The sequence below is a fragment of the Mercenaria mercenaria genome, chromosome 6 (assembly GCF_021730395.1).
Source record: "Mercenaria mercenaria strain notata chromosome 6, MADL_Memer_1, whole genome shotgun sequence".
In the NCBI taxonomy this organism is placed as follows: Eukaryota; Metazoa; Mollusca; class Bivalvia; order Venerida; family Veneridae; genus Mercenaria; species Mercenaria mercenaria.
The window spans coordinates 73,288,582-73,302,869 of NC_069366.1; the positions used below are offsets into that span (position 1 = coordinate 73,288,582).

The following is a 14,288-nucleotide window of genomic DNA, read 5'->3' on the forward strand; positions in this document are numbered from 1 at the left end:
GATGTAACAGCATAAGAAAAGTCTATACTGTTCATGGAAAGACTTAGTAACCTATGACCAGGCTTTTACTAATGGATAAGTTCTGACGACTGTATGACATTCTGTGAAAATCAGCCCTTATTTATACATGATTTTATAGAAAATAGCATTTTTTCATTAAAATTTGATGTGACTGTGGTAGGCCCCTTGCAGACTTAATAACACAGTCATGTAAGGTGCAATATATTTAGAAGTAATTTGTTTTGTTTTGTTTTATATTACTGTAACAGTAGTTCAGTTTGCATTGTAAAAATGATAATATAAGATCAGACATAAAATCAATTAGACATGCCAGTTTATTTTCGAAAGTTAAAAATTTCTGAACTTAGTGTATAGAATAAATAATATTTTCACCAAAAATAAAATCTGAAATTAACTAAACTGCTGCAACTGCAATATGTAAACATATCATCATTTAATATGATTAACAAGAGCACCGCATTTCGGGTGCAGACACTCATCTGATTTTTTTGTCTCTGTATATTAGAAAAATTGTCCTACCCATGATTTTCAAAGTCCAAAGAAGGCCATAATTTTTGCAAAAAGCAATGTAGAGTTACGGTACTTGCTGTACAGAGTAAGTTTTTAATGGCAAATAACTGCTCTAAATTTTAAAGGAATAGCTTTGACTGTTAAGGAGAAAAATTGACCTAAAAGCAAAACTTAACCAAGAAATCTGATATTTTCTAAGTCAAAACGGGGCCATAATTCTTGCAAAAAGCAGGATGGAGTTATATTTCTTGCTGTACTGAGTCAGCTTTTGATGGTGAACAAGTGTTGCAAGTTTTTAAGCAATATCTTTGATAGTTTACAGAGAAAAGCTGACCTAAACACAAAACTTATCCAAGAAATCTGATTTTCTAAGTCCAAAAGGGGCCAAACTGCTCTAAGTTTTAAAGCAATAGCTTTGACAGTTAAGGAGAAAAAATTACCTAAACGCAAAACTTAACCAAGAAATCTGATATTTTCTGAGTCCAAAAGGGGCCATTATTCTTATAAAAAGCAGGATGGAGTTATGTTTCTTGCTGTACAGAGTCAACTATTGATGGTTAACAAGTGTTGCAGGTTTTAAAGTAATATCTTTTATAGTTTAAGAGAAAAGCTGATCTAAATATAAAACTAAACCAAGCAACGCTTATGCCAAAGCCGACACCAATCAAGTGATGAGAACAACTAACCATTTTTTCCCCCAAAAAAAGTCAGATGAGCTAAAAGTTGTAATGCTGAGTTACTATTCCAACTGGAAAGAACTTTCCTCAGCATTCCTCAGTAAAATTTCCATGCAAACATAACTGACGGAAAAGAACAGTAACTGTTATGGCTTTTATGTCAGTACATTTTACAAAGAAATAACTATGCAGATCTACACATTTCATAACATTTGTAAAACATGACACTGTTTGAAGCAAACAGAAGGGATATAAGCTTGCTTAACAAAATTATGTTCTACAGACTTAAATTTTCTGTTAAAATTCTACACTAGTTTTGTTAAACAGACTTATTAATAAATAGACTATAATTTCTGGATAATATGAAATACAGAATAATTATATAGTGCTAACTGAAATATTTGTAAAAGAGCTAGGTTTAGACCAAAATTTAAGAAACTGGCATAGCCTTTTACTACATTCTTTCTGCTGTTTTACAAATTGATTCCTAAACCCTCAACCTCTAATTCCAAATTTCCCTGACTTTTGCCCAATTTTCAAATTTCCCTGACCAATGATCCCAAGTGACCTAGTAACAAACTCATCTGAGATTATACTGAGGTGACATTCTGACAAAGTTTCATTAAGATTGGGCCAAAATTGTGATCTCTAGAGTTGATGCCAATGGACAACATATGAGTTAGGAAAATAACCTACAATGATTTTTCATTAGTAGCAATTTCAATATCAATGTTTTCCTTAATTTCTAACCATTCTGTAGCAAAAAAAAAAAAAAATGTTTGTTGCTACATTTCAAAGCTAAGGCTTTGGCTATTATTTTATAGTTTTAAAATTTATCTATTCTTTGTAAAGGAAACCCCCAAAATAAGACCAGCCCACTAAGCCATTAGCTTATAAGCCAGGAGTTACTGTATATTTCCATGACTAATGTCATTTTGACATTTCTTCAAAATTCCAGTGTACCCGGTATATAGAGTGGTGGTACCTATGCTCGCAGTATTTCGATAAACACGTTCTCTGCAGAAGCACAGATAAAAATATTTCATCATGCTATGTTCAACACCGACCAGTGGTGAAATGCCTTTACAACAAACATAGAGAAAGCCGCGCGTGCCACTCACGTGACGTAAACAACAGCTGATACATTTTACGCAATCTGTATTCATCGCACAAATCTCAATCACCCAACTAAAGTTAGTTTTTTAGAAATCATGCATTGCATTCAGATATAAGATACATTTAAGAGCAAGATGTGATGAATGTGACGCCTTGCTACACTACGAGTGCCTGACGAACCATGAAAAGATCGATGTTGATCTTAGTATTTTGACAAAGTCTAAATGGCTCTTTCTGAGATGTTGGGAGGAGTAATTTTCCTACATACCAAAGAAGTGTAGGAAACATAAGTGAGTCAATCACTGTCATTGTTTGAATCATTAATGCTTGAACATTCTGTTTTTATATAACATTATTATACGGTTTTAAGGTTTGTTCTAATAGTGACTCCATTTCTGTAAGGGAAATATACACATAGAGGCACATACTAAATTTTATACTCATTTCTTTTGTTTTTCACATAATAAATGAGTAGTGTTCTAAATATTATATTTGCATATGCTTGATTGTTAATTTTTAGCTTGAATTTTTTTTCGCCCTTAGTTTAATAGATATAATATACTGCCAGCATAGGTTCCCTTCAGGGCGAATTTTCACCTTTTCACGTATGCCGTGTCGATAGCTCACAAGACGACTAAGTCACGTTATGATGCACATCAACAAATACGTTTCAATAAAAGGAGGATAACTTTATGTATCTGCATAGGCAAATCGAATTAATAATTTTTTCTTGCTTCTTAAAAAGTTAATATATGTACAAAATACCACTAGCATAGGTTCCACCACTCTAGATAAATTATGACATTTTTTCTCTCTAGTAGATATAATACTGCTTTACAAAGACAAATCAACATCAAAAGACCATAGGACAAAGACAAATAATGACATTTTCTCATGATAAAATACCTGATCACTAGGATAATGAAATTTTCTACAGACCAAATATCAATAAATTGAGATCAATCATGACATTTAACGACTTTTCTGAAGATTAAATACTGGTTCACATAGATCATGACATTTTTATACAGATTAAATACTGGTTCAAAGAGATAAATCATGACATTTTTCTACGGATCAAATACTGGATCTCAGAGACAAATCATAACATTTTTCTACAGATTAAATACTGTGGTTCACAGAGATAAATCATGACATTTTTCTACGGATCAAATACCGTACTTTGGGATATTTTCGTCATGGTTAATTTTTCGCCTATTTCGCCACCCATATGAAGTGGCGAAAATATAACGCTCGAAAATATCCTTACCGGTATGTCCAAAATTTGAAACCATATAAACGTTAACACTACAATACCTGACATTGGGTATGAAAGGATAATTGCTTTTGTATTACTTGTATTGTTACAAAAACGTGAAACCCAAGATGACCAGTTTTTATTAAATCTATTGAATATATGTAGTTGATAATCGGCAGTTAGAATTTATTTCGATACACTCACATGGTTGTCACAGTGTGAAAACAAACATGTCTATTCTCAAATAATTTCAAACGGAAGAAAAAGAAGTTCTTCTACCAGTAGATAAAAGCAGTGAAGACTGTAATTTACGCGATTTGTGTAATGTGGAATTACGAGAAATATACAGTGAAACACCCGGCCGCAAACGTGGGAAGTACAACATCTTATCCCCAGATATTTGTAATCATTTTAACGAATTTTATAGCTTTTATTTTTTAATACAATTTGCAATAAGTTTCAGTATGTATAATTGTATATACCAGATATAATAAGGTCACATGTACGCAGTTTGTGTTGTTTGATAATCACAGAAAAGTAACCTCCCTTGGGTACTTTTCAAAAATGCCGGTAATGTTATTGGATTTTGATGAAATTTTCAGGCAAGTTTTCGCCACCTATGTATGATGGTGAAAAATACACACGCCAAAATAAAACCACTACATTTTGGGTTAAAAGGGCGAAAATTTGCCAAAAATATCCCAAAGTACAGTACTGGTTCACAGAGATAAATCATAACATTTTTCTACAGATTAAATACTTGTTCACAGATAATAAATCATGATGTTTTTCTCCATATAAAGTACTGGTTTACAGAAATAAATCATCCTTATTTACCTAGTAGTTGAGATATGAAATATACAGATTGCCCCCAGAGAAATATTCCTTTTGTGGATCCTACATCACTAGGTATTCTGTCAGCTGAGCCTGGACGTGACCTCTCTCTGTCTATCTGGTCAGCTGGGATGAAGAAGTACTGTGGCAGCAACAATCCTGAAATAGAAAATCATGATTTAGAAAAATCAATTTTATGTCCTTTTTATTCTATCATCCATTGTAACATAATTAAAGATAGTAATTAATGGTTTAATTGTTTAGTAAAATTCCATATTGCTTGCAGAGTGACAAACACTAGACTGAAACCAAACTCATCTGAAAAAAATCTGTCTTGATGAAACCAGAACAATACACAAATTTAAGTTCTTAAACTAAGTGCTGTTATCCAAATACAGACATAATGTAAAATCAATATTTTTTGTGGGTGATTAAATTTCATGGTGGTACCAGTCCACAAAATTAAACCTCAACAAACAAATGAATTTCTATTAACCCCTTACCCTGCTAAATTACTATTATAATGAACTTGTCCCTCTTTCAATTTGGACAGCACCATTAACTATTAAAAGGGGTGCTTAACAAAAAGTTACTGCCTGAATGGCGAACAGTGCAGATTATATTACGGATGTGCAGGCTGATCATGATCTGCACTGGTCGGAAAGGCAGAATCAATTGTGTTTAGCATGTTAATGGTTAACTTTATCGCCACAAGTTTGAAGTCCATGTACTTATTTCCCATGGAATAGTCGTTTTGGGCACAACAATGAAATTTCATGCTCAAAAAAATTAAATTCTTTCAATGTATTTGAAAATTAAGAAAAAAATGTATCAATTTTTTACAAGTCTATTCGGAAGATGGGTTGAGCCCTTAAGTTAAATTTATAAGTTTTCAGAGAAGTTTTGTTTTTTGAAAGGATATTATTGTACTATAGACTTGCACTTTAACACAATACAATAAAACATTATCACTTTACGTCACAAATTGAGATGAACAAAATGATCAAGTTATTCCAGCGATCTAAACATAAAATATGGAAGAACTTGAAATTGTGTCCATAGGACATGGATGCCCCCACATACTGTGGCATTCACTATACAGCAAAAACTATCAAAGTGCCATAGCTGAAGTAAAAATATTCACAGAAAAAAATCCTCTCTTTATGGTCATCAGCACATCTGTTCATCTGTGAAAGTTTGAAGCAAATGATAATGACAGGCTAATAGTGTGGGAGGAGTTGGACACATAAGTTTTTTCTCTATATTCCATATAGCAAAAAGTATCAAAGGGCCATAACTGTGGTAAAAATAGTCACAGAAAAAAATATTTCCTCTATGGTAATCAACATATCAAGCTTAAAAATTTATTTAAATTTGTCAAGCCTTTCATGAGTTACTGTCCGGAAACCATGAAAACCAATGGACCAACAAGCTCACTCCCATATACCACTCCCCCTAACTTCGTTTATGGGGGTAAAATAATCAATAATGCATGGCTTTAGTGGCTGCTAATTTTTTTTTCCCTATTTCAGCTCCTGAGTCCCCTTAAATGAGGTCAGGCAAAACCATCTGAAAACATCCAAGAGAAGTCCATGGAAGAGATGACTGAGAATTAGTTTGGTGAAAATCCATCATATAGTTTATGAAACAAGAGGACCATGATGGTCCTGAATTGCTCACCTGTCTCCACATGACCCAATTTTCATGAAGATCCATTGAAAAATATGGCTTCTAGAGAGGTCACAAAGTTTTTTCTATTATTTGACCTAATGACCTAGTTTTTGAAAGCACATGACCCAGTTTTGAACTTGACCTAGATATTATCAAGGTGAACATTCTCACCAATTTTCATGAAGATCTCAAGAAGAGTAGGTAAGGTTTTTCTATTTTTATACCTACTGACCTAGTTTTGACCACACATGACCCAGTTTCAAATTTTATTTAGATATCATCAAGGTGAGCATGCAGTCAAATTTTCATGAAGATCCATTGAAAAATATGGCCTCTAGAGTGGTCAAAAGGTTTTTCTATTTTTAGACCTACTGACCTAGTTTTTGACCGCAGTTGACCCAATTTCGAACTTGACCTAGATATCATCAAGACGAATAATCAGACCAACTTTCATACAGATCCCATGAAAATATGGCCTCTAGGGAGGTCACAAGGTTTTTTCATTATTTGATCTACTGACCTAGTTTTCAACGGCACGTGACCCAGTTTCAAACTTGACCTAGATATCATCAAGGTGGACATTCTGACCAATTTTCATGAAGATCCATTGAAAAGTATGGCCTCTAGAGAGTCACAAGGTTTTTCTATTTTTAGACCTACTGACCTAGTTTTTGACGCAGTTGACCCAGTTTCGAATTTGACCTAGAATTCATCAAGATGAACATTCAGATCAACTTTCAAACAGATCCCATGAAAAATATGGTCTCTAGAGAGGTCACAAGGTTTTTCTATTATTTGACCTACTGACCTAGTTTTTGAAGGCAGGTGATCCAGTTTCGAACTTGACCTAGATATCATCAAGGTGAACATTCTGACCAATTTTCATGAAGAACCATTGAAAAGTACGGCCTCTAGAGAGGTCACAAGGTTTTTCTATTTTTAGACCTACTGACCTAGTTTTTGACCACAGCTGACCCAGTTTCGAACTTGACCTAGATATCATTAAGATGAACATTCAAACCAACTTTCATACAGTTCCCATGAAAAGTATGGCCTATAGAGAGGTCACATGGTTTTTCTATTTTTAAACCTACTGACCTAGTTTTCCACCACACGTTCAAACTTGACCTAGATATCATCAAGATAAACATTCTGACCAACTTTCATAAAGATCCCATGAAAAATGTGACCTCTAGAGTGGTCACAAGCAAAAGTTTACGGACGGACGCACGCACGCACGGACGACGGACGCCACACGATCACAAAAGCTCACCTTGTCACTTTGTGACAGGTGAGCTAAAAAATGTTTCAAGCCTTTTCTATTTTTAGCTCAGGCAGCCTTTAAAAGCCATCAATAGGAACCTTTGGATAAAATGCAGTATATGACCAATACAAGGACATTAAAGACCTAGTTTGGTGAAAATCCACTATATGCCTCTTAAAACAAGAGGACCATGATGGTCCTGAATCGCTCACCTATCCCCACATGACCCAGTGTTGAACTGAGTATGACGTCGTTATTTCTATTATTTGACAAAGTGACCTAGTTTTTGAGCACATGTGACCTAGATATCATCAAGATAAAAAATTCTGACCAATTTTCATGAAGATCCATTGAAAAATATGGCCTCTAGAGAGGTCACAAGGTTTTTCTATTTTTCAACCTACTGACCTAGTTTTTGATCGCACATGACCCAGTTACGAACTTGACCTAGATATCATCAAGCTGAACATTCTCACAAATTTTCATGAAGATCCATTGAGAAAATGGCCTGTAGAGACATCACAAGGTTTTTCTATTTTAGACCTACTGACCTAGTTTTTGACCGCACATGACCCAGTTTCGAACTTGATCTAGATATCATCAAGGTGAACATTCTGACCAATTTTCATGAAGATCTCTTGAAAAATATGGCCTCTAGAGAGGTCACAAGGTTTTTCTATTTTTAGATCTACTGACCTAGTTATTGACCGCACGTGACCAAGTTTCGAAACTGACCTAGATATCATCAAGGTGGACATTCTGACCAATTTTCATAAAGATCCCATGAAAAATAAGGCCTCTAGAGAGGTCACAAAGTTTTTCTATTTTCAGACCTACTGACCTAGTTTTTGACCGCACGTGACCCAGTTTCAAAATTAACCTAGATATCATCAAGGTAAACATTCTGACCAATTTTCATGAAGATCCATTGAGAAATATGGCCTCTAGAGAGGTCACAAGGTTTTTCTATTTTTAGACCTACTGACCTAGTTTTTGACCCCACGTGACCCAGTTTCGAACTTGACCTAGATATCATCAAGGTGAACATTCTGACCAATTTTCATGAAGATCTCATGAAAAATATGGTCTCTAGAGAGGTCACAAGGTTTTTATATTTTTAGATCTACTGACCTAGTTTTTGACCCCACGTGACCCAGTTTCGAATCTGACCTAGATATCATCAAGATGAACATTCTGACCAACTTGCATGAAGATCCTTTGAGAAATATGGCCTCTAGAGAGGTCACAAGGTTTTTCTATTTTTAGATCTACTGACCTAGTTTTTGACCCCACGTAACCCAGTTTCGTACTTGACCTAGATATCATCAAGGTGAACATTCTGACTAATTTTCATGAAGATCTCATGAAAAATATGGCCTCTAGAGAGGTCACAAGGTTTTTCTATTTTTAGACCTACTGACCTAGTTTTTGATCCCACGTGACCCAGTTTCGATCTTGTCCTAGATATCATCAAGATGAACATTCTGACCAACTTTCATAAAGATCCCATGAAAAATGTGACCTCTAGAGTGGTCACAAGCAAAAGTTTACGCACGCACGCACTCACGGACGACACGCGATCACAAAAGCTCACCTTGTCACTTTGTGACAGGTGAGCTAAAAACTAATTTAAAGTTTTTTTAGTTTGAACTCCTGTGGCCCCTATGTACATGTATCAAGTGGAACCATCTGAAAACATCTGAGGGAGGTTTACAAAATGATGCTACATATCCAGCTTGGTTAAGATCCATTGTAAAGAAGAATGCTACAGCGTTATATGTATCCAGCTTTCAAAAATGCGCAATAGACTTAACTGAGAAAAGTATAATAGCAGAACTGTTCAGCCATGATTAAAATTAGCTGTCAAATATGCATAAAAGAATTAACTTGAAAAACTGTACCAAGCTTTAACAGTCTGATGCACAAGCCCCATAATATGCTAAAAGACTTAATCAATTGCAAAAGTTTTAGCAGAACTTTACAGCTATGGTTGAAACCAGCTTTAAAACATGCATACAAGACTTGATTGAGAAAATTATTTCAAAACTGTACAGCCAAAACTTAACAACAAATCTCAATGTCTTAACTTAAAGCCATAAGACCATACACATGTGACATAATAATCACTTGTGACTTTCATTTTAATCTGATGTATGTTCAACTCAGCCATGTCCGAAAACAGGCATTCCCGTGCGAAAATGGAACAGGAAATCCTAGGATTATCCCAGGAAGTCCCAGGACTATCCTGGGATAATGTCCTGAAAATATCTCAGGAATTCCTGGGATAGTCCTGGGACTTTTCACGCCGTTAAATGGGAATGGGACAATCCCAGGATTTTCCTATGAACAGGAAAAAAACAGGACATCTGAGAATTCCAGTTCTGCTATCCTGAAAATCCCAGGAATGTCCTGAGATTTCCTGAAGACAGGACATAAAAGTATAATATTGTCCTGTTCTGAGGAAATCCCAGGAATTCTTGAAGTCAGGATATCCCAGGACAATTGTCCTGTCTTCAGGAAATCCCAAGAATTCCTGATGACAGGAAATCTCAGGACAATTGTCCTGTCTTCAGGAAACCCCAGAACATGTAATTGAATACCTTGTAAACATGATTTGAAATTCTCTTTGGCGGGAATACAGTTAACAAATTGACTGTTTAAGTTCAATAGTACTTACAGTAAGAATATAAGGATTATCATTTCCTAATATTAAAAATATTGTTAGTTAAAAAGCATACATCATGTACATTGAAACAATACAACCTGTCATAGCAGAAATATTAATTTCTTGGCACATCTTAAATCAGCTCAAATATGTGCACTCATGGCAAAAAAAAAACCTAGGTGAAAGTACTACTATTTAGTCTAGAATCATCAAATTATGAGCTTCATACTGAGCAAAAAGCTCTTATCATTCTATGATCTGTTCACTAGCGTGAAACTGTCTTTGATCAAACATGTACAGATTACCTAAACTGTAGTAACCAGACATGATTTTTTTCCGCTTTTAAGCGGAAATCCGCTTTTCACTCCCTCAAATACCGATTTTTTATGGTCGTTTCCGATTTTTATGATCACTGAAAATCCGATTTTTTCGAATCCGTTTCGGTACTTCCACCACATTTCGGCATTTAGAATCGCACAGCTTCCGCTTCTAAACTCATCAGCCCTTTTTACGCCCATTCCCCAGGCAAAATAATATACTTTTATCCCCAACTACACTAAAAAATTCCCCAATTGCAACCCCAATTGCAAGTCGTTTTTATCAGCGAAAATTTCCACCACCGCCGATGGATTAATAGATCTGAAAATGTATGCGTTCTAAACACCGCTTCTAGAAACGCCGCAATCGGAACATCTCAGATATTACCGTTAGCGTCGGTCATCGGGAATTTTCCTTTTCTAAAGAAAAGCCTTTCCATTCCGGAATTATCTACAACAATCCAATTGCGTATCTAGTAACAAGCCGATTCCCCGAACGAAAAAATCGGAAATATTGTAACTTAAGTCAAACGGCTTACAAATAATTTGCGCGATCGTCGCGTTCATTTCAATCGACTCGAAGATTTCAATCGCGTTCATTTCAGTCTACGAGTAAACATTTCGGTGCGCCCTACATTTCACTCGCGTTGTTAAATTTCAGTGAAGAAAGTTTGAAATACAAATGAACTAAAGCAGTTCGTTTGGTTCTTTCACGTGCCCAATGTAAAGCATTGATACACGGGATGATTTTTTAAGCACCTCCCAAGTGCTTCAAAACAAAGTGCTAATCATACCTTTAGGTGGTATTTTCGCTATACAGTAATATGTATGGAGTAGATTGTGAATTGAGATTTATATATAATGCAATTTAAAGCATTTAAAAGGCTTTTTAAAGTCATAAAATAAAAAAGCACAACTCTACATTTGATAAATGACCTTATATTAAGTTTGAAATACAAAGGTCAAAAGTAAAGAACTTAATATTAATGCTTTATAAACATCTAAGTAGTGAAAAATACCCATTAAAGGGAGATAATTCAAAAATTGCAAACTATTAAAGGAATAATTATTTAATTAATTATTATTATATTTCTTATAAATATGAATTAATTTTTATAAAATAACAAAAAGAACCACTTAAAAAACATGTTTTGAAATTGAAATTAGGTGCCAGGAGAAGCCTAGAATGCAGGATTTTTCACCATTTACCCCAGCCGTAATTTTCAGCTTTTTTGCCTAGGTTGCAAAATCATGTTTGAGTAACACATTTCACTTTTTAATGCTCTGACTGATTTTAAAGAAAACTACTTTTCTAAATAACTTATTGTTTTGTAAAATCATTAAATGAAGAAGTACATTTAATATTATTTCTTAAAGTTTATACAGAAATAATTTGCTAACTTACCACAAATTTATAGAATATATTCCTGTTACACAAATAACACCACAGCACAAGTGCTTAATGATACAGTTTCTCCCAAAACATGGGTCTTCAACACCAGGATATAATTAACTTATTACAGCATTACAAGATCATGTTTCAAATTAATTACCATCTTTCAATCTGTATCTTTTAGAAAAAGTCCTGTCTTCTTCCTGTGAACAGGACAATTTTTCTATCAAAAGTCCTGTCTTTTAGTGTTAAAGTCCTGTCTTCAGGACTTTCTTGCAGCCTTGCTAAAAGAATCACAGGATATCCCAGGATAATCCTGGGATTTCCTGAGAACAGGAAAATATTTCTGCACGGGTAATCACTAGTGATTAACATCCAAACATAAATTATAAGCTTCAAAGTATGATTGAAAACAAAAGAAATATTTAAATTTACTTTAGGTAATACACTTATTTTGTGAACAGAAATGTAGATGACATGTTCTGCATAAAACCCATCAAAAACAGCTATTAACTCAGAAGATGCTTTTGTAGAAAAGCGCATGTCTCCCCAAAAGCATAGAAGTCATAGGCAAGAAGTCAATTAGGGACCTGAGTGAAAATCAAAAAGACACTGACAGTTGGCTTGAGTGTCTGAAATGCAACTGGAACAATCTACTCAGCATGTCAAATCATCTTATTAAATTTCAATGTTCTGGGTCAACTGGTTCTAAAGTTATAGACTGAAAACAGTCCTCTGTGACACTGACCTTTGATCATGTGACCCAAAATCAAAAGGGGTCATCTACTCTATATGTCCAATCATCCTACAAAGTTTCATCATTCTGGATCAAGTGGTTCTCAAGTTATTGACCAGAAATGATTTTCCATGTTCAGGCCCCTGTGACTTTCACCATTGATATAGTGGCCCCAAAATCAATACAGATCACCTACTCTATAAGTCCTATCACCCTAGTATTAAGTTTGAAGGTTCTAGGTCAAGTGGTTCTCAAGTTATTGATAGGAAACAATTTTCCATGTCAAGGCTCCTGCGACCTTGACCATTGACCGGGTGACTTTAAAATCTATAGGGTTCATCAACTCTTGCATTTCCAGTCATCCTATGAAGTTTCTACATTCTGAGTCAAGTGTTATGGAGCTAATGATCTGAAATGGGTTTTCGTGTTCAGGCCCCTGTGACCTTGCCCTTTGAAACAGTGACCCTAAAATCAATAGGGGTCATCTGTTGCTCTGCATGTCCATCATATAAAGTTCAAACATTCTGGGTTAAATGGTTCTCAAGTTACTGATCTAAAACAGGTTACCATGTTAAGGTCCCTGTGACCTTGACCTTTGATGAAGTGACCCTAAAACAATAGGGGTGATCTACTCCATAAACCCTGTGTGACAGACAGATGGACAAACAGACCTTTATTTGGAACTTCTTTTGTTAAAATGTACCCAATAAGTGATAGAAAGTACCCAATAGGCAGTACGGAATGAATATAATTGATAGTTAACTATTGCAAATTATTTTAGAATTAAAATGATTTATCTTTTCTCAAACTGTTGCCTGTTGAATTATCGTCCGCTAGTATGCTAAAATGTTGTCTGTTTTCACTAAATAACGTAAGGTTGATATTGTTACACTGTGCTGCTCTAAATTGGTCCCTATTCATACTGGTACCCAGTCCAATTTAAAATAAATACCATTAATCTCATGCAGTTCTCTCACATTTGGCTAGCTTAGTAACACCATAGGCAACATCTGAACTATTTACCCGCCCGCCATAACACATATTCATAGATAATTTTCGAAATATTATAGAGTTATACATGTACAATTTTGTGCTGGTATCACACTTTAACAATTCACAAGAATACTCTGTCACAGTATTTTATACACACATCACTGATAACTAGTAATCAACCTGTTCATGCTGATTGTGTATCAACTGTGCAATGTTTTTTTTGAAATTGGTTCAACGCTATAAAGGAAAATTTACCTTTGAGTCAGTTTCTTAAACAAATGCTAATGTTGATGTTCTCATTCATGTTAATTCTTATTGTTCTGCCAGTCTTGACAACAGAGTTGTTTTAGAAACTGCCATCTTAATACTACTTTCAATTGAAGGGGTTAGCCGTGTCAAAGTGCCTAGATAATGGTCATATCCCAGAGAGCAATTACTATTAATAACTGGAGATACTAATAAACTTTGATAATGTGGCAGTTGACCTCAATACAAGCGACACTATTTATTTTCCAATACAGGTAAATCCAATATTTGCTTTACATAGATCTATGACGGATTATCTTTGAACACCCCTGGACTTATTGGACTCAACTGCCACATTATCAAAGTTTATTAGTAACACACTGGGCCATCAACATACTAACACGACAAATGATATTTACTGTCAGTGATATTACGTTCTAACTGGACCAAAGACTTTCAAATGTTAGATGTTCATACAGTGTAATGAAGTAAGGACTGATATTGTTTGTTACAGACTGTATATAATATGAAATAAGGCACTGCCTCAATCGGGAATCGATCAGACTTCAACTCATCCCTTTAACATT

The 14,288-nt window shown here is 34.8% G+C and overlaps 1 protein-coding gene across 10 annotated transcripts in view; it reads right to left on the reverse strand.

Moving 5' to 3' along the window:
- Window positions 1-14,288, reverse strand: part of LOC123550412 (phosphorylase b kinase regulatory subunit beta-like) — a 110,400-nt gene that overhangs the window by 44,150 nt on the left and 51,962 nt on the right. For all 10 annotated transcript variants that reach the window (XM_053546316.1, XM_053546318.1, XM_053546317.1 and 7 more), the window contains one exon: window positions 4,420-4,575. In XM_053546316.1, the coding sequence (XP_053402291.1) occupies window positions 4,420-4,575 (156 nt within the window). The remainder of the gene's footprint in view (window positions 1-4,419; window positions 4,576-14,288) is intronic.